The 19,091-nt window shown below is 47.1% G+C and overlaps 9 protein-coding genes across 9 annotated transcripts; 3 read left to right on the top strand and 6 right to left on the bottom strand.

Annotated features, from left to right (window-relative positions):
* Nucleotides 1–441: 441 nt before the first annotated feature.
* On the bottom strand, nt 442–1,731 carry N7484_001095 (MCT family MFS transporter; the record flags this gene model as incomplete). The annotated part of the gene is made up of 1 exon (XM_057111515.1): nt 442–1,731. One exon carries the CDS (start codon nt 1,729–1,731, stop codon nt 442–444), a length of 1,290 nt encoding a protein of 429 aa, XP_056976252.1.
* Nucleotides 1,732–2,467: 736 nt separating this feature from the next.
* Nucleotides 2,468–3,091, bottom strand: N7484_001094 (uncharacterized protein; the record flags this gene model as incomplete). Its single annotated transcript, XM_057111514.1, has 2 exons — nt 2,918–3,091; nt 2,468–2,888 (listed from the first exon to the last, which is right to left on the bottom strand). The coding sequence occupies exons 1-2, from the start codon at nt 3,028–3,030 to the stop codon at nt 2,468–2,470; spliced, it is 534 nt and encodes a 177-aa protein (XP_056976251.1). The 5' UTR covers nt 3,031–3,091.
* Nucleotides 3,092–4,193: 1,102 nt separating this feature from the next.
* Nucleotides 4,194–5,632, bottom strand: N7484_001093 (uncharacterized protein; the record flags this gene model as incomplete). Its single annotated transcript, XM_057111513.1, has 5 exons — nt 4,194–4,654; nt 4,719–4,786; nt 4,849–5,258; nt 5,319–5,423; nt 5,477–5,632. 5 exons carry the CDS (start codon nt 5,630–5,632, stop codon nt 4,194–4,196), a joined length of 1,200 nt encoding a protein of 399 aa, XP_056976250.1.
* Nucleotides 5,633–9,022: 3,390 nt separating this feature from the next.
* Nucleotides 9,023–9,902, top strand: N7484_001092 (Zn(II)2Cys6 transcription factor; the record flags this gene model as incomplete). The annotated part of the gene is made up of 2 exons (XM_057111512.1): nt 9,023–9,231; nt 9,299–9,902. 2 exons carry the CDS (start codon nt 9,023–9,025, stop codon nt 9,900–9,902), a joined length of 813 nt encoding a protein of 270 aa, XP_056976249.1.
* A 796-nt stretch (nt 9,903–10,698) lies between these two features.
* Nucleotides 10,699–11,527, bottom strand: N7484_001091 (peroxiredoxin family protein). The gene is made up of 4 exons (XM_057111511.1): nt 11,470–11,527; nt 11,257–11,369; nt 11,005–11,168; nt 10,699–10,947 (listed from the first exon to the last, which is right to left on the bottom strand). The coding sequence occupies exons 1-4, from the start codon at nt 11,514–11,516 to the stop codon at nt 10,768–10,770; spliced, it is 504 nt and encodes a 167-aa protein (XP_056976248.1). The 5' UTR covers nt 11,517–11,527; the 3' UTR covers nt 10,699–10,767.
* A 1,092-nt stretch (nt 11,528–12,619) lies between these two features.
* N7484_001090 (proline dehydrogenase family protein) lies at nt 12,620–14,131 on the top strand (the record flags this gene model as incomplete). Its single annotated transcript, XM_057111510.1, has 2 exons — nt 12,620–13,266; nt 13,324–14,131. The coding sequence occupies 2 exons, from the start codon at nt 12,620–12,622 to the stop codon at nt 14,129–14,131; spliced, it is 1,455 nt and encodes a 484-aa protein (XP_056976247.1).
* Nucleotides 14,132–14,682: 551 nt separating this feature from the next.
* Nucleotides 14,683–16,531, bottom strand: N7484_001089 (uncharacterized protein; the record flags this gene model as incomplete). Its single annotated transcript, XM_057111509.1, has 3 exons — nt 14,683–14,855; nt 14,914–16,336; nt 16,388–16,531. The coding sequence occupies 3 exons, from the start codon at nt 16,529–16,531 to the stop codon at nt 14,683–14,685; spliced, it is 1,740 nt and encodes a 579-aa protein (XP_056976246.1).
* Nucleotides 16,532–16,847: 316 nt separating this feature from the next.
* N7484_001088 (uncharacterized protein) lies at nt 16,848–17,736 on the top strand (the record flags this gene model as incomplete). The annotated part of the gene is made up of 2 exons (XM_057111508.1): nt 16,848–16,969; nt 17,025–17,736. 2 exons carry the CDS (start codon nt 16,848–16,850, stop codon nt 17,734–17,736), a joined length of 834 nt encoding a protein of 277 aa, XP_056976245.1.
* Nucleotides 17,737–17,853: 117 nt separating this feature from the next.
* On the bottom strand, nt 17,854–18,789 carry N7484_001087 (pyrroline-5-carboxylate reductase family protein; the record flags this gene model as incomplete). Its single annotated transcript, XM_057111507.1, has 2 exons — nt 17,854–18,713; nt 18,762–18,789. The coding sequence occupies 2 exons, from the start codon at nt 18,787–18,789 to the stop codon at nt 17,854–17,856; spliced, it is 888 nt and encodes a 295-aa protein (XP_056976244.1).
* Between the last annotated feature and the right edge of the window lie 302 nt (nt 18,790–19,091).

The following is a 19,091-nucleotide window of genomic DNA, read 5'->3' as shown; positions in this document are numbered from 1 at the left end:
ATAGTCATTGCGCTCACTGTCGTAATACTTTCCTCGTTTCTTTACACATCTGACGTCATGATGATTTGATTAGTTAATGTTTATCGAACCCATCGAAGTTACATTTGAATAGTCGGGCACAGCTCCAATTTCAACCCCGTAGACATCTTATGGCTTAACAGCCATGAATTACTGAGTTGGCTATACTGGATTTTCTTTGACGATTGAGGATTTTCTACTCTAGATGGCGCTGCTTTTATAGAAGCGCTCATTCCATCACGTGATACACCACTGACGCTCAGTTATCATGATTAGCTGCTCACTGATACGCGTCATTTATTTACCTATACGGATTCACTGACCTATCTATGAATAAGATTACCGAGCAATCCGGTCTTTGATTGCCGACGCGATGGTTGATGAGAAAAGGTGACTAAGCATATACAGAATGGATGAATTATTCTATGACCGTCTCTGGAACCAAAGTATAGCCAAGAAAGCCGAGGCGGTGATGTACATGAATCCAGCAAACAGCTGTGCACCTAGATACTTCCCAGTGGCAGTGGTCAACTCCAGTGCAATTGGCTCAGAGAATGTTGCTGGGTTAAGAATACATAGCCAAACAATATTCATCCCACGAGACACTCTGTCCAGGCCAACAACCTCTGCAACTAAAGGTGCTATTGTTGCCCAAATGTTGCCAGCAAACAATCCTTCGAAAATTGCGAAAAATATCAGGAGGCCATAACTTTCTGCATTAACCCAAACTGCAAGACAAATCACTCCAGCGAGAAAGGTTGTAAAACCGGCAATATTGACTCGGCCAACCGTATCACTAAAGTAACCAATGATAGGTCGGCCGACAGCCTGACCGAGATTGAAAATGCCACTCACTAGTGAGGCTTGTGATGATGAGAGGCCGATTTCTTCACCGTAGTTGGCAAGACTGTAGATCAGGATAAAATAGCCAAGTATAGTGAAGAAGCTGAAACCAAGCAAAAGGTCGAACTGGGTAGAATTGAAGAGAGCAAAATCTATAGCGACATTGCCAACTTTGACTGTCTTGTTTCGATCTCTTATCAAGAGCACACAAGTAGTGTTGACAGTGAAGGCGAGAAGCCCGAGGACTCTGAATGCCCAGCTGAGCCCAATATTTCGAATCATTGCTTCAGTGACTAGAGAGTAGACGAAGCCTCCTAGACCTGCACCAGACAGAGAGACGCCACTAGCTAGTGATCGTTTGGATGTAAACCACTGTGGGACCACAGAAGCGACAGGAATGAATAGCATGCCCATCCCCATGCCGAAAAGAAGTCCTTGGGTGAGGAAAAGATGCCAGATTTGCGATGCGAAACTGGCGGATATGAGACTTGCAGATTCGAGTATCACTCCAACGAACATGGTTTTCCGAATACCATATCTTCGGGTGGACATTGTCGCGACGGGCGAGAGGAGAAACATTGTAGTGAGGCTCAATGAGCCCACGAAGGCATACTCCAGCCTTGATGCACCGGGAAATATATTATTTTTGAGGTAATATGCTAAGAAAACAGCATATGCGGAATTGAAGCCCCAAGAGTGTGCGTTGACGACGGCAGCAGCCACGGCGCAAACCCACCCATAACCTCCATCAGGGGGATCATCATGAGAGGAATCTGTACGATCGGCGGCCACCGGACAGACTTGTATACAGTCCCTTCTTTCTTTTGTCAAATTTGCTTGGGATTCTTTCAAGCTGGCGGGAGTTGTCATGTTGGAAAATAGCGAAGCGAGCTGACAAACTCGCGCCGTCAATTCAATCAAATTCCAATCAGAGATTGGCAGATGTGAGAGAGTCTCTGAAGCCTAGATGACCAGGCATGTAAAAAGACTCCCAACTAAGAACCCGAATTGAATGGCCAGAGACTAGCCTTTCCTCGATTCGGGGAATGAAAACAGAGACCACGGAATCCAGAATTGTATATAGCGGAAGGGATCCAAGCAAAATGTGACAGTATCAAAGTTACTTTAAACGATCAAAGACCGGTCTCTGTGGGGCCATGTCATAGCGCGCACTCGCCCAGGCATTTGAAATTATCTCCGATTGCGCAGCCTTCAATCGTGCGTTAGTGCGGGTTCTGGATTACGCCGCCCGCTCCACTATGTCAAAGCCGCGCTCCGGTTTGTGGTTCAATCACCGAGACCCATTGAACTCAAGCGGAAGGTTAGAAACGCTAGGCAACGCTTGTTGAGACTTCTTTGAGTTCTATTCTGCGAACTATTGGGGGCCCATCAGGAAATAGATCGGGTTTTCTTCCCTTTGAGTAGATGCTACGAGCCTCTTCGGTATCTAACTACTCTCTCAGACCATATGAATTTCTAAGTACCAATTTCTACGAGAGCATGAAATAACCAGCACTCAGTGGAAAAAATACAACATTAATATAATATGGAATAAAAACTATTTACAGCCTTAAAATCGACAAAGTCATGCTGCCAACCTTACTGTTCAAATGATGGCATCAAGTATGCGTTGCATCGCCTCCTCCAACCAGGGGCGTGGATGGGAGAATACCACGCGAAACCAGCCTGGACTCTCTGATCCATAAGTTATCCCATGGGCCACATATACCTTGTGCTCAAGAAGCTTCTCAAATATCAACTCAGTGAGCTCGATCCCTTGCTCGGCTGCCCGGGGGTGAGACTGCAAGTACTTCTTGCCAAGATTTACCCACAAAAAGAATCCTGCATTGCAACCATGAGAATAGTCGATGCCATGCATGTCCAAGATATGAACAAGAAATTCGTGGGACTGTGCAAGCATTTCCTGATTTGTCTGTATATACCTGTCCGTAAAGGCATCATCCTTGAGAATGGACGCCGTGATTTGGTCCGACATTGAAGACACAAAGGAGTAAAGCGAGAGACATCTTGATCAATGTGGAATTCAGGGCTCGACTGGGAGATGATGGCTCCTACACGGAGACCATTAGCACCAAAGTCTTTGCACATTCCCCAGAGCACATGCACAAGGCCTGGATTAATCAAGTTTGCCGTATCTCTGGACAACATAGACTCAAACTGGTCAAAGCTCACGTCCTCGTCCACACGATAAGGGTGCGCAATAGTCGTGCTTCAGCGATCCAAGTGCTAGTTAAATGCGATCCATCGAATTAGAAAGAGAAAGGCCTTTACCCCGATTGATGGATTTTGATTTGATGAAGTTGGATTGATGGATTTGACTTAACAGGTTTTGATTGGCTTGTGCTAATAGAGAACCCACTAACCCCAAATTAATTGATTTATTTGATGACATTCACGGACTACGCACATGCTTGTTGTCTCGGCAGATCTACCAGCCGCTGGCCTCCTCAATACCCATCGTTTTGCAACTTAGCCTTTTCAGATGGCCCGCTCTGCCCTTTACCTTGGAATTCTGACTCATCAGCGACAAACTTAAATCTTGGGAGTTGATCAATGTTGTCACTGATTCTAGGGTGAGTGATGATTCTCCAGTTTCTGCCGCACTCATCCATAACTTGCTACCGTGCTTGTTGCCACTTGCCTGATATGTATGCGGGTTGATCAAACTCTGCTCTGCACTGAAAGCTAACATAGTTTGCTCCTGATTATTCCTGATAATTTATCCACTGATTTCCAAGTATATTTGGTCTAGTTGCATCTAGACACTGTGGCTAAATAGCCTGATTCAACTAAGGCACTGTCTAGAATGAGCCGAATATTCGGCCCCCTTGAAACAAATCTGGGCAATGGTGGGTACATAACGGAAGCGGTCCAAAACTTTGACGAATTATTAATACATTCAATACGGATTGCCTCGGCATCTTGGCCTTCTATGACCTCTACCCCGGACTTTGAAGCCACGAATTTCTTGGACAGTGTGGGACACACTGTACAGTCCATCGCGGCTTGTCTCTGGAACAATAAGCTTGATAAAAGCAAATGCAACTACTTGTCTCAGAGTGTACTGTGGATGCATTACTTGACGACACTCGACAGCCATGCTGGCTGTTTGCTAGAATGCCACTACAAGGACAACTCCACCTTGTTATCCCCACTAGAGCTTCAAAAGATCCTCCGGCGATTAAATTTCCGAAGAATCGGGCTTATGTTATGATTCAGAAAAATTCTGCGCAAACATTCCGTAGTCTACCTACGCAGAGTAGAGAAAGCATTTGTACAAGATTGTTCATTGATAGTTTTTGATGACTATTTTATACATGCTCTATCGCGTTCCACTGAGAGCCATTTGAATCATCGCCATTCACCGCCGTTCGCGTAATCTCGAACGTCCGGTGAACACCGACTTTCATTTCCCCTGGAAGTGGAGGGTGCTGTATGGTCAAACGTTCCTCACTACTGCTCGGGCTATATGACCCGGGCCATGACCTTTCCAAGTCTCTCTGGCTTTCAATGTTTGTCACCATGACAGCCAGTTTATCGGGTCTCAACCCGCTCCGATTAGTTCCGTTCATTGATTCCAAAGGCACCGGTCGTTGCCCACTAGCAGGATTGTACCGCCCGTAATATTCTTTGGGAAATCCACCAGTATATGATGGATCTACGTGTGAACCGAACCATTGGCGGAGAAGGGGACGAAGGGTTGCGAGACAGCCAGCAGTAATACCAAGTCCGCACTCGAGATTCGACCAATAGGCAATTTGAACCGTCGCATCTTTGGGAGGTCAGTATTGTCGAGGCAGATGAATGCAGTTGAAAGTAGTCGGAAGAGAACATACATAAAAAGTCGTCCAATTCATTGAAAGTTTCAACAAAAGGGATACGTACAATAACGGCGGAGGATGCACTGCAAAATCTTTTAGCTGTATATTCCCAGGCTCGATGGAATGCACATGGACAGTCACGTACATGCAAGCCATGCTCAAAATTCCGACTACTGCCATTTTTGTCTGTCGCTTCATGTGTAATTTACGCACAACGAAGATTGGTAAGATACCCACAGTGAAGTCGCAAAATGCGGCAAAAGCACTATAGATATAAGTCATGATGACAATGATTTCCATGTTGATACAGGACCCTTCGCCCTCGATGTTCACAACAGGGTGATGGGCCAAGCGTGTCCAGAAGAAGGACAATGGCTTGCATTGAAATAGCATGAGAAACATAAAGACCAGGCCAGCAAAGACGGTCGCAGCCATGACGCTATAGAGAGTCCATAGGTGGAGCTTCTTGACACAGATTCGCATCAGGAAAATGCAAATTGAAATTTTGCAGAAAATAGATGCAAAGCAGAAACCAATTTCGCAGAGCCACCAGTACTATTTAAAAAAAAATTAATTAGTTATGGTTCTGAGAGGGTTCGGAAGAGTTCTGCATACCTTCATGGCGATGACACGCTCCTCTGGCTCAAGATGATACCAGTGTCGCCCATTGCCATGAAGCCCCGCTCCTATCATAGACCCGGAGAACATCACATACCAGGCCTATCGCAAAGTTAGCACAATACACATACAAGCGGCCAGAAGGGGGACGCTACCATAGCCACTACCATGGCGCCGTCATCCCAGCCAAACGCCTTCACCACCCAGCCGCGGACATAGCATCGGAGGATAACGGCCACACATGCTATCGACACGAAAAGGGCCGCTACCACTATGATCGCTGTGTTCTGGTGATCCTCCTCGCTACTCATCTCAAGGGTTGGAATGAAAAGTAGCAGAAGGATTTAGCACCTATTTAAATCCGGAAAATTTTGGAACGTGGCTAAAGTGGAGATGAAGAACAGTCGGCACGCCAGGGGTAATCGCTGTGCGCTAGCGGCGACAAAAACGCTCGCCACCAGCAAACGGCAATGATGGGCAGAGCTAGGACCCGTAAATAAAAGGGCGAGCCGCACAAGAGATCGCCATTGTATTCATTTTAACGGAAAGCCACATTGTCTTGATTTCGGAGTACCGGAAACTTCCAGGCCGATCTGCAACAAAGTAGCGTCGGGATTCTCGCCTACGAGGTCTGGGTGGTGGGGAGGCAAATTTTTAGCATCAATCTAATGCCAGCGGTCCAGCCTAGCGCGGTTTGAACGGTGCTGCAAAATCCATTAGATACGGATCTCTTGTTGGTAAGATGGCCCGTTTACCGAGATTTCGGGATTTCGTTAACTAGGAATCAGGGAATTCGTGAAATTATAAGCGAAAACAAGCAGGGCTGCAGAAATGCTACTGTAGACGAATTGTCAAAACGGCACGATGAAAATCCCTGGTTTGACACTGTGGGTCTTGTGGGACTTCTCTTCTAGTTAATTCGCACGAGATTGGCTGAACCAATTTCTTGAAGGAAATGACATCTAACCGAAGACTATCATCTCCCTGCCAAGGAAAATGAATTGACATATGCTGACTTGTGATACTAGTTGTAGTAGGACTTTGGGATTGCAAGGAACCTAGAAGCTACTATGCAGCTACAGAGGCGTCCATTAGATACTAAAAGGCTAAGTGAATGGCCTATTATCTAGTTTGTACAGGCGCAAGCATGTGGATCCTTTTAGGGTCGCGTTCTTAGAAAATCGATTGGGAATTGCGGTGAAGATGCTTTTCCTGGGTTTATTATGCATTGTGTTTATAATATCGAAAAGCCTGTAAGCGAGCTTTGTTTCTAAGACCTTACCGGAAAACCCTCCACTTTATGGAGATTATGGCATACTAATAATTGACACGATAACAATCGTTTATATTTTGCGCTTGCGATTCTCACGATACTTTTGATATTCTCCGTAGGTAGAAGATATTTTCCACTTTGATCTGATTAGTCTAGGAATAACCTAAATCGATACCTGCAACGAATTGTAGGTTTAGTAAAAAAATAAAAAATTGATATGGAACGTCGGGAAGTTCTGCCGCGGCCTAAAACTTTGGTTTTGCCCGAACTGTTTTTGTATATTCCCCTGAAGGGCCCACCTTGCGCCGTTAGTCTTGCGCTTGGCACGAGAGCTTTCTCCTGCCGAGGACCGGCCCTTTTTGTTAATTTTGAGAGGAAGAGGTCGAGACTGGCTTCGACCTAAAAGAGAAGCTATATATAGCTTTTCATCTGAAGTTAAAAATACCTGGTTCTTGGGAGAAATTCCTTCTTTGGAATATAATAAGTTTCCTTCTAACGATAGGCTATCGGTATGGTCCTTTAGTATTCTATTGTAACGAACCATTTCCTCCCCGCTTTGTCCTATGGGAGAACGAAGTCTAGGGTTTATATGATGCGGATTCTAGCGCAAGAAATTTTAGTTTGTGGCGCACTCTGAGGTTGGCAGGGCGATTGATTACTAATCTCAGGGAATTAACTAGATCAGATGAACAAGGCTATGTGGTCAAGCTGACCTAATTCAGGTCTTCTCAGGAAATTCTCAGGATAGAAAGTGGAGAAGAAACAGGCATGATATTCAGACTATTCTGCCAAAATACGAGAACTAAATACATGAATTTAGAGAAGAAATCAAACAGAACAAACAAAACAAGGAATATATCACATGACGTGACATAAGCGAAATAGCGGAGAATTCCGGTAAAAATGAAGGATAAAGTGCGAACTCAGAGAACACGTAAGGACTCCATTCTCTGACAATAATAGTACTTTCTAGGAGCATTTGTAAAGATTAGATAGGTATTTCTTAGGGGGTAGCTAAGAATAAATGAGTAGAGCTGAGTATTCCTAGGAGTAAAGTAAGCTAGAAAGTAGCTAACAGGCCAAGATTTGCTATCCATTCTATTTGATCACGTCGTTTATTGTTACATGAGGATAGTACGTAGCCAAGTGGGAATGGCCATTCGCCTCTAGGTGGGATGATGGATTTCTTGTTTTAAGCGAGTGGGGCTTTAAGGCACTACCTGCGCCCTCTTCGTCCCCCGAAACCAACGGTACGGATGGCCGCAGACTTCCCCACACTTTGATTCATTATAGAAAACATACTGACTTTTGACAGGCCCATTTGTAGGCCATCTGAAAAATCCATTATACCCCTTCCACACTGTTCAAGGGCACAGAGGATTCGTGAATACCGATACCACGGAGGATTTAAATGCCACTACTAGCGACACTGCCTTTGACCATCCTGCAATATCATTTTACATCAGGTCATATCAAGATGAGAATGAATTGTAAGGAGTAAACTAACACTTTATCAAGCTGACTTCAAATGACTAAATATTGCAGGTTAAATGCTTATTACATTTTCATTCACCCTTATGTTCCACTTCTACCACCACCGCCATGTCCTCGCTTTGCAGATAATCCTAAGAAAGTTTTCTTGACGTGTCTTGGACCTAACAAGTCCTCACTTCCATTCTGGCCAAAATCACCATTCGCCCTCGCGCTAATGGCACTTTTGGTCCTGTTACCCCTGCCAGAAGATGCCGATCCAATGCAAATGGCTCAAGTGGAATTGAGGAAGTCTTATGCAAATCTATATGCTCGAGAGGCGCTAGAAAGCATCGAAAATGTCTCCAATGGTTGAGACCATCCAAGTGCAGCGCCAATATCCACACCGGGCATGGAGAATTTTCCCCGAAGTTCAATTCATCCTGGGCTACCACGCACTCTAGAGCCTGTTCTGGCACTTCTACTTCTAGGTATTTATGAGTATTGCCAAAACAGCAATAGGAGGCAAATGCGCGCACGAATATACGAGGCATTAATATTGGCCATGGATCTTTCACTTCACATTCGTGAACCAACCAACTCTGACAACTTGGACGTACAAACCCGCGTGTGGTGGATTTCGGTCAGCTTGATATTAGTCTATGAACATCTTTCCCTTTGCTGATAAATCTCTTAGATGTTCCTTGTTTACCAGTCAGCGATTTTCAATCATTCAGTAAGCCTTCGCGCTTCTAACTTCATGTTCTGGTGTCCATGGTACTTATAACCTCTATGACAGTCCCCAATAATCCTTTTGGGTGATTCCCGTATAACCACCCCACTCCCAAACTTCTATGGCTGCCAAGAAGTATGTCCTCAGAGTTTCTCCTATGATTGAATGACGCGCCTCTAAGCAGTTTCACAGTTGTGGCCTACATTAATGAGAGCACAAATAGGCATGCTCAAGGCGGGCGTTTTGGAGGAGATGACAGAGGGCAAGATCAAAGGAAATCCAGAACATTTTCGCAAAAGTGTTCGAGAGCTGGATTCTGTTATCTTGGATGTTATCTCCGAATTGAGTCAGCCCCCAGAATGCCAAACTTGGGAAGGAGCCGATGTAGCCGCGGTAGTAAATCTATGGCTTATGGCTCGATTTTTAGCCCATGCGTGAGTCCTGTGCCACAACAACTTTCTTTATCATTCTTTCTAACAATATTGGCTTATTTGAATCAAGTGCCCGTATTAAGCTGCACCACCTCCGCTCGTTTGGTGATCACCCTGTATTTCTCGACAAGTTCTGTGACCTCAGCTCCATCAATAGCTCCATCATGTCGCACTTGACCCTCGCAGTATCACCGGGCCAATTCTCTGAATCAAACTCTGTATTCCTGTTCACAGAAGAGGAGTCAACGCTAATTTGTCTCAAGGCTGCCCTGGTTCTCTCTCGAACGCTACGAACCTTGCCGTGGCCCAATCCTTTCTTATATGAATCAGCTGGTCGATTGAGCATGGAATCCGCGGGTTCTATGAATAGTATACATTATCCACGTTCCTTGCCATACATGGCATGTTGTGGAATGCAAGGCTGCTACGTACTCATGATGCTCCTGCGGAAAATCCGCACCTGTCTTTGCTCAAATACACTGTCATCATGTCGCTATCTACTGGGCCACACAGAACCTGCCACAGAATACCAAGATGCCGAGCGGTTTATCGAGGAACTGCGTAACGGCGTCAAGTCTGTGCGCGATTTCATGCCAGGTAATGCAGTTTTTGGACGGGTGATGGATATGGCGCGTGAAGCTGAAACGACCTACACTGCTGATTTTCATGAATAGCTGGGACTGTGACACGGCAACTCAACAACTGACGAAGAATATAATTGCTGGCTCTAACAATAATAAATGGGCAGATGAGGAGGAGTGGAATAGAAAGGCTAATTCGGTCGGGATATTTGCAGTATATCTCTGCAATTATATCTTTTGTTTTCAGACTAATATGGTCGCCAAGTTATGGTCGTCTGCCTTCAAGTACGTCCCCAAGGACGTGATGCTGCGGATGGACTTCGAGATGTTGATTCTATTCATTCATACAATATGGTTCCCTGGGCTCCAAGCCAATATTGTTCTTTTGTACAATTTGGCTCTCACCAAAATCCACCGAATTTCCCTATATTAAATCCCAGAGAGGCTCCGCAGGATTGCGGAAGCATGGTCATCTCTACGCGAATCTCATTCCCTTGAAATGTGCTTATTTGTCGATCCCCACTAGCCCCAGTGAGTTCTCCGGATCAGATAGTTGAATGGCCGGGCACTGGCCTTGCGGACAGGCCTCGTGTGACAAACCCCGCACCAATCGGCGAGGGAGCGCAGGCTTTTTTTAGACTGGGAGAAATGCGCCACCATAAAAGCTTAGCCAACGAACATTAGTGTGTTGGATAAACATTTGCATGCTATTTCCAATTACGACTACGAAAATACAGAACAGAACCAAGTTAAGGAATGTCATAGCTTCATTAGGATGTATTCCTCTATGTCGACACAAGAGCAAGCTAAAAGGAGCGGGCAATCTATAAAGAGGGCCCTAACCAACAATTCAAATGGCATCCGAGTAGAGACACCAATTTGGAAGTTGAGGACCCCGCTAGCCCGTAATCATTGCGCCGGTCTAAGTTGAACCCATTTCTAAACGGTCAAAGCAAGCTTACAGCTGCTTGAGGATGTAGTCGGCGGAGGTAACCTCGAGGACGTTCTTGGCAGCCTCCTTGGCGGCGTAGGTGACCTTTCCGTTGTCAATGATGATGGCGTAACGGTAGGTACGGCCCTCAGCATCGGCCCAGCCGATGGACTTGGAGAAACGGGCCTCGGGGTCAGAGAGGAAGAGCTGGAAAAAAATGTTAATGAGGAAATTGTGAATTATTGAATCAGTGTGTGAACATACAATATCATCACCGGTAACACCGTTGGCCTTGCCCCAGGCGCTCATAACGTAGGCATCGTTGTAGGCAAGGACGGCAACGGCATCAACACCCTTGGCGCGGAGCTCAGGGAGCTTAGCGAGGTACTCGGGGACGTGGTTGGCGGAGCAGACGGGGGTGAAAGCACCTGTAGGAGAGTGGCGGTCAGCAAGAGAACCTTGGGGGAGCAGGAAAAAAGAACAGATCAAGACACGGGGAAAGAAGCGGTGACTCACCGGGCAGAGCGAAGAGGACAACCTTCTTGTTCTTCCACTCCTTGTCAACGTTGAAGTTGATGGGGTTACCGCAGACCTTGAACTCGGCGCTCTCCTCAGCCCAGGGGATGTAACTGTGGCAATTATTTAGTTTCGGTAATTGAACTCGGGAGAGGTTGTGGCGGGGAAAGAGGGGAGGAAGAGTCAAAGAAAAAACCGCAGGGAATCACATACGAGAAGACGACGCCCTCGGGGAAGTTGTCACCGGCCTTGAGAGACATTTTGATTGTGTGTTTTAGAAGATTGGGTAGAGAAGATGGGGAATATTCGAATGTACGGAAGGAAAGAAGTTTAAGTTTACAGAGATAAGGAAATCGTTCAAGGGGCAATGGCGGTATTAATATTCCGGCTTCCGGCGCTTACACATATCGGCCCATCGGGATCAGAGATATGACGAATAGAGTGGGACAATTGGACCGTATTATGAGCTGATCCGAAGCAGAAAGATACCGAACCGCATGGATTATCAAGAAAGACCGAGCGAGAACTGCCCCGCTGACTTATCATGTTATCAAGGAGGGGCGATCGCTGCCTGGGTGCCTGAAGCATGCATTAAACCGAAACTAAAAATTAATCCCCATTACGTAACGCCATGAAATCATAGAGGTCACCTGACTATCATGTGGAGTCGCTTGTGCTTCAGGCACTAACGGAGTTGATTCCCGAGATCGGGTATTGTTCATCACCTCTAACTCTTGTTAGCATATCAGTCAACCTCACTCTAAATTGGCATATCTGACAAATTTAGCGGTCAGGTATTCAGCAAGCGTTGAAAAACTCAACAATTTCATCCTTGAGTGTGCTTTAAACTGCTCCCATAGTTTTGCCTGATTGAACGGAACGATGCTCCGCATGAGACATGAGACCATTCGCTAGAAGGTTGTTGTCAAAGTCTTATGTACTCTCTATCGGATCTATGCGCCGAGGCTTCTTCTCGCGTGATATGCCACCGTATTTAGTAGACGGAAGACCATCCGACCCCGGATTAGCTGACGGTACGGACGCCCTCCCGGCCATACTTCTCTTGGCCACCTGACAAAGATATTGCCTTCCGAATTGGTAAACGAACCCGCCAAATTTCAATCATGGACGTAACACAACCTATCTGTTCCATCAACGCCCCTCGCAATGCTTCTCGCTGAGATAACATTGTCGGACGAGCATCCGATAAGGGCCCGGTATTGGGTTTCTGATAGCAAACCTGGAAGATATCGCGGGGTGGACAAGGACAGGCGGGGTTGCTTGATAAACGATAAATAACCTGGTAGCTCATATTCTGGAGGCCATAACAAAGAGAGTCCATTTTGATTGACTACCTCAAGCCATGTCAACCGTGACTCTGTGGTCTGTTGGAAAGTCTCCTGGTCCCCGTGCTAGCGAGTTACTTTTTGCACGATGCAATTTACGCCAACTAAACATCGCATTGTCACCTAAGCAGCAGCGATTCTCATCCACCTTGCAAATTGCTGCGAAGAGCAGAACCCATACCGCTGCCCCTCTGCCTCCCCTCTCGGCTCTGCCTACCAAAGTGCTTCTCCGATCACTGCTGGTTTCTACTATCTCCTCCAAGTCCCTTCTACTCGGGCCCTCTCTCTGGCTGATGTCTATTCTTTCTAAGCCTAACAGAGGCTGGCTCACCAATGTGGACCGCAATCCCATTTTGCATGGAATTTTGAAAAAGACATTCTATGAACAGTTCTGTGCGGGCGAGACCGATGCCGAGACAAGAGCTACAATCCGTGAACTGAAGGATATGGGTTTCCGTGGTGTGATTATGACTTATGCGAAAGAGACCGTTTTTGATCACCGTACCAACACTCAGCAGGGGCTGGGTATTGCCGCCCTGGAAGCGGAAAAGAACGATGACCCCCTCCACCCAAAGGTTGCTCATTGTGCGAACATCGAAGCATGGCACAAGGGAACCCTTGAGACAATTAATCAGCTCAGCGACGGTGATTATTTGGCTATGAAGTAAGTACTCGCATCTTTCACCGATTCAAATGCATACTAAAGGACACTCTCTTGAAGATTGACCGGAGCCGGGCCCGTCGTCACCGACGCCTTCTCCAAGGGCGAACTACCCCCCACCCAGATGCTTGAAGCCCTAGATGAGATCTGCAGCCGATGCAAAGACCGCAACGTTCGCATTCTCGTCGATGCTGAATCCCATCATTTTCTATCAGGAATGCTCCGCGTCACTCTTGACCTGATGCGAAAATACAATCACAACGGACACGCTTTAATCTACTTCACATACCAAACATACCTCAAGAGCACCCCAGTCACAATTGAAAAGCACCTCACAGCTGCACAACAAGAAGGATTTACACTCGGATTGAAGTTGGTCCGTGGTGCCTACATCGCCTCCGACGAACGTTCCCTAATACACGACACAAAACAAGACACCGATGACGCCTACAATGGAATTGCCCAGGGAGTGCTGAAACAAAAATTTGGAAAGTTCGGCGTTGAGACTCCCTTCCCATCCGTGAACCTGTTCTTGGCCAGCCATAACAAAGCGAGTGTCATAGATGCTCATCAACTTCATAAACAATGCACAGCTGCAGGGCTACCTACAGTCCCTGTTGGATTCGGTCAGCTACACGGAATGTCGGACGAAGTCAGTTTCTCGCTGCTTCAGCTTAAGGGGGATGATGGCACGCCTGAGGTTTATAAAAGCTCGACTTGGGGTACTATGAGTGAATGTCTTGCTTATCTCCTTCGGAGGGCTATCGAGAACCGGGATGCGGTTATGCGGACCAGTGATGAGTATAATGCTTTGAAAGCGGAGTTTGGACGGAGGATTCGTGCTGCGTTTTCCTTTACCTCTTCATGATACGATATCACAATTTGGTTGGATTAACTTGACGGCTTCATGAAATCAAATCTGCAATGGATAAATTTTTTTTTTTCTTTTTGCTCAAACTTTTCTCCACAATCATTTTACATCAATCAGAATACCGAGTATATTGGCAACCTGCCCCAGTCAATGAGTACCCACATTTTCTAATGACGACCTTCAGAGGGCGCGGCAATTCATACATATTGAACACGTGCTCTATTGGATTGGCAAATATCCCAGTTTGAGGCATAAGCTCCATGTGAAGAGCAATTCCTGCCGGAAAGGGGATCACTGTGTATGTCAAACAATTCACTAAGTATCGTTGGATTGTACTGTGGAATACGCTCGAGACGTACAATCATTGTTCGAGGAGGTTCGATTGCTCGCCATGTGACAGAGCACAGTACTACTGTGTCCTTCGAACTACGTGAAAACTCCAGCTTAGAGAAGTGCAATTCCTATTACGACTTAAATTCAGGCAGAACTTGAAATGTATGATTTTGGGCACGAATACTATTTAATACAAATATGAGGCTCGTAAACATTTAGTGGTTGCTGGGGTAGGTGAAGCCGTGCTGAGGGAAAAACTCCTCCTTGATCAGACGAGGGCTGGCGAATCGGCGCAGAACATCAGAGCTACCAGCCTTGTCATTGGTACCACTAGCACGAGCACCGCCGAAGGATTGTTGACCAATGAGGGCAGCAGTAGTCTTGCAGTCTAATACAATATGTATTAGATCATGAAGATAGAAAGCGTGGAAAGTAAATAAACTTACTGATATAGAAGTTACCGGCAGAGTAGCGGAGAGCATCTTCTGCCTCACGGATAGCTCGGCGATCCTGAGCAAAGACGGCACCAGTCAGGGCAAAGCCACCGCCTGCTTGATCGACCTTCTTCAGAGTAGACGACCACTCAGCATCGGGGTAGACGTAGACGGCAAGCACGGGGCCAAAGATCTCTTCGTTGAAAAGCTGGTGGTCTGCCGAGTCAACCTGGTAGACGGTTGGGTGAACATAAAAGCCAACAGAGTCATCAGTGGTACCGCCAGCAATGAGCTTCAGAGAAGAATCCTTGTTGCAATTATCAATGATAGATTTGATCTTGTCGAACGAGCGACGGTGGATAACAGGACCCATAAAGGCCTCGAGGTTCTTGTCAGGATTTCCAATAGTGATTTCCTTCACACCAGCCTTGAGCAGAGTGAAGAACTCCTCAGCCCGGGACTCAGGCAGGTATAGACGGGAGGTAGCAGAGCATTTCTGGCCCTGATACTCGAAGGAACCGCGGATAGTGTGATTGACTGCGCTGGGGATATCGGCCGTGGGGTGAACGAGGTGAAAGTTTTTGCCACTTGTCTCAGCAACGACACGGGGGAACTCGCGGTATGTCTTCTTTCCGATGCCCTCGCCGATCCTAGCGTACAGAGAGCGGAAGACGTCAGAGGAACCGATGAAGTTCAGGCCGGCGAAGTCGCGGTGAGATAGAGCAACGTCATTGATTGTCTCTGGGTCTCCGGTAACAAATTGGACAACGTTCGGGGGCAGACCAGCTTCGAGAAGGATCTTGTAGACGATGCTGCTGGCGTAGACGTTGGATGGTGAGGGTTTCCAGATCACAACGTTACCCATCAAAGCCGGGCCAGAGATCAAGTTGCCACCTAATGCGGTGAAGTTGAATGGGGAGATGGAATAGACGAATCCTTCCAGGGGACGGTAGTCCAGACGACTCCACATGCCGTCACTGCCACGGGTAGGTTGTCTCTCGAGAATCTCCGCGGCGTAGTTGCAGTTCAAGCGGAAGAAATCGGCCAACTCGGCAGCGGCATCGATCTCACCCTGCCAGATGTTCTTGCCCTGGCCTAGCATGGTTGCCGCAATTAACTCATAGCGGTATTTTCCAGTCACCAGCTCGGCAGCTTTCAGGAAGATAGCAGCGCGGTCGACGAATGGAGTCTCTTCCCAGTCCTTCTTTGCCTTAAGTGCGGCTTCGATGGCATCTTTTGTCTGCTCTTTGGTTGCAAGGGGATAATTGGTGAAAACAGTGGCATGTTCGGCAGGCAAGAGCTGGTCCCAGGACTGATCACTCTTTTGAGCCTTGCCATCGTACACGATATCGCTTTGGACGGGAAGCTGAGCCCGGAGCTTGACAAGAGCCTCTTCTAGCTTGATACGCTCTTCCGATCCTCTTTTGTATAGTGGCTAGTGTTGATTAACACGAATTTGTTCATTATGTTCTCCGTAAGTACTCACGTTGGGTTCATTGCGAGGGTCGGGAAGACGGAAAGGCAAGGTGGTTTTAGCCCGGACTTGAATCGAGGGCTTGAAAAGGTTGGGGCGGAGACGAGGAGAGAAAACTCGGGATGAGCGCATGCTCAGGAGAGATGTAGAAGACATGATGTGTGTGATGAAAAACAGAATGAATTGAGAACCCTGGTCTTTAAGTGCATTTCTTTATCGCAAACATGAATTTGGAGCATCGGACATGCACCCGATGGTGACACGCGATACCCCACCAAGGGAGCTCTGGAGCTATGATGGACTCCATAACATGTGGGGTTGAAGGTAAAGCTATGTTCTGCCGGACCGGGAAGCGATCCCGATGTCACCAGATCTCCATCTTGTTCCCGATATAGGCGGGGAAACATGAGCTGCCTTGATAGCATTTGATTGTTTGTAGCAACTACCATTATGATGAGAGACTATCGCCATCATGCAACACCGGTCGGACGAACAGTTATGGGATAGTTCGCTTTTTCGTCGACTGGCGGGCGACATTGGATCCGCAGTAGCTTCTGCGACCTTAGTTGCACCAGCAGTGACGATAATAGACAGGTTAGTCCGACTGGAATAACTTGAAATTTTGAAAAGCCTTTCTCATTCCATCTAGGGCCGTTGTTGAGAAATCATCTTTGAATCAGTCCCTCTTCCATGGGCTAAGGCGACATTTGCTTCAAGCACTCAAAAGCCCCACGCGATTCGTCTTCCAAGTACCATTCGGCATAATCTGGTCCCTCTACGCATCCACTTACATCGTCGCGAATGGCGCTGACACCATTGGTACCAAGCTCAAAGCCTCTGGAACAGGGATGATCACATTCGCAACAACAACTCTAGTGAACGTGCCAATGGGCGTGTGGAAGGACATCCGCTTCGCAAAAATATTCGGCACACAGACTTACGCACATAATGTTGAAAAGGTGCGACCGGCACTGGTACAGAATCGTGGCGTTGCGAGAGCAGCCACAGCCATTTTTCTCCTGCGTGACGGGGTCACCATTTTCGGGTCTTTCACTCTTGCGCCGAAATTGTCAGCTGCGATTCCTGATAGTATCACTTCGCACCCGCAGGCAAAACCGATTATCTCGCAGTTGACGGTTCCGGTTTTGACTCAGTTTGTAGCTACGCCGTTGCATTTGTTGGGGTTGAACCTTTATATGCAGCAGCATGCTGTGCCGTTAGTTGATCGAGTTGTGCAGTCGCAGAAATATCTGGCTTCTACGACTGTTGTGCGGTGTATTCGGATCCTACCAGCCTTTGGATTTGGATGTTTGGCGAATTTGGAATTGCGCTCATTCTTGCATAGCAAATTGGATGGATGAACTCGGACATGTTTATGAATAAATAAAGATTGTAGTCAGGGTGGTGATATACTAGACTCGCATATTGTGCAGATTTCTCAGTACTATATATTATCTACCTTATCTGTAGCCAGGGACTTAATGCCGAGTGTCGTTGACATGCGAGCTTGTTTCCATAAGACGAGCCAGAGTGACGGCCTCTCGAAGAGCCCGTCCAACATGACCCCGAACACCTGCTTCCTCCATGACCATCAAGCCACCAATAGTGCACCCCTCGGGAGATGTGCCCTGATCCTTGAGAAGAGCAGGGTGAATTCCACTCTGAAGCATAGTGGCCGTCCCTTGCATAGACTGGAAGATCATAGTATGTGCCAAGTCCCGAGGAACACCAACCGCCACCGCGGCATCGATCATCGCATCGCAAATCACAGCGAAAAATGCCGGAGTAGATCCTCCCACTGCAGTAGTCGCATTCATGAGGTGGGGAGCGATCTGAACTGCGCGTCCAATGCGCTCGAAGATTGCCGTCGTTCTTTGTAGATAGTGATCTGGCGGTGTCGGCTCTGACACCTCGATCGCGGTTAAGGACTGCGAAACCTGTGCGGCGATGTTGGGGAGCGTACGCACTACCCACGCGCGATTGCCCGTGTTTTCCTTGGTTGTTTCGCTTCCATAGATTGTGTGCTCGAGCTTTTGACGCGTCCAACCGGCCGCGATGCTAATTAACAGTTTGTTTTCCAATGCCTCGCGGAGCCCGGATTGCGTCAACACTTTCTCGATATCGACAGGATCTACACCGAGTATAATCACGTCGGATTCTTGAACAGCTTTGACATTGTCATTTCCACTGATGGTCAATCGATCGAGGTGCTTGGAGAAACGGGCGCTCAGTCTTTCCAGTGACTGTTGACTGCGAACACATGCAATGAACCGGGTGAAAAGAGGTTCATTGTTTGATGTGCTTATCAAGCTGTCGAGAATTGCAGCTCCCAAATTACCTGAAGTAATCAGTCTCTATGCTTATTTTCCTTGAATGGTTCACTTACCGCATCCTAGGAAACAAAGAGTGTCCATTTTGTCTCCCATATTTTTGTGTCGACGCGATTGGCCTGAATCAAAAGCCTTGTTGCGAATACAAGATGTATGTTTGTGTTCAATCAACCCCGCCGATAAGATGGGTGCTGGCGCATCGGTCGGAAAGTGCTCCGATGATGGTGGGGTATCCTGGCCTTTGATAGAGTTTCCCCTCACGGTCTCCACTCGGCAGCGCTGCCGATGACAGATAGACACTTATCGCAGACAATGCCGGAATCTAGTAATCGAACGCGGTATATATGATTAAAGCTGCAGCGTCGAAACCTGCAGGTAATTGTTGT

The sequence above is a fragment of the Penicillium longicatenatum genome (genome assembly GCF_028827895.1).
Source record: "Penicillium longicatenatum strain IBT 33135 chromosome Unknown contig_1_segment0_segment0, whole genome shotgun sequence".
NCBI lineage: Eukaryota > Fungi > Ascomycota > Eurotiomycetes > Eurotiales > Aspergillaceae > Penicillium > Penicillium longicatenatum.
This window is presented reverse-complemented; position numbering and strand designations above follow the sequence as displayed.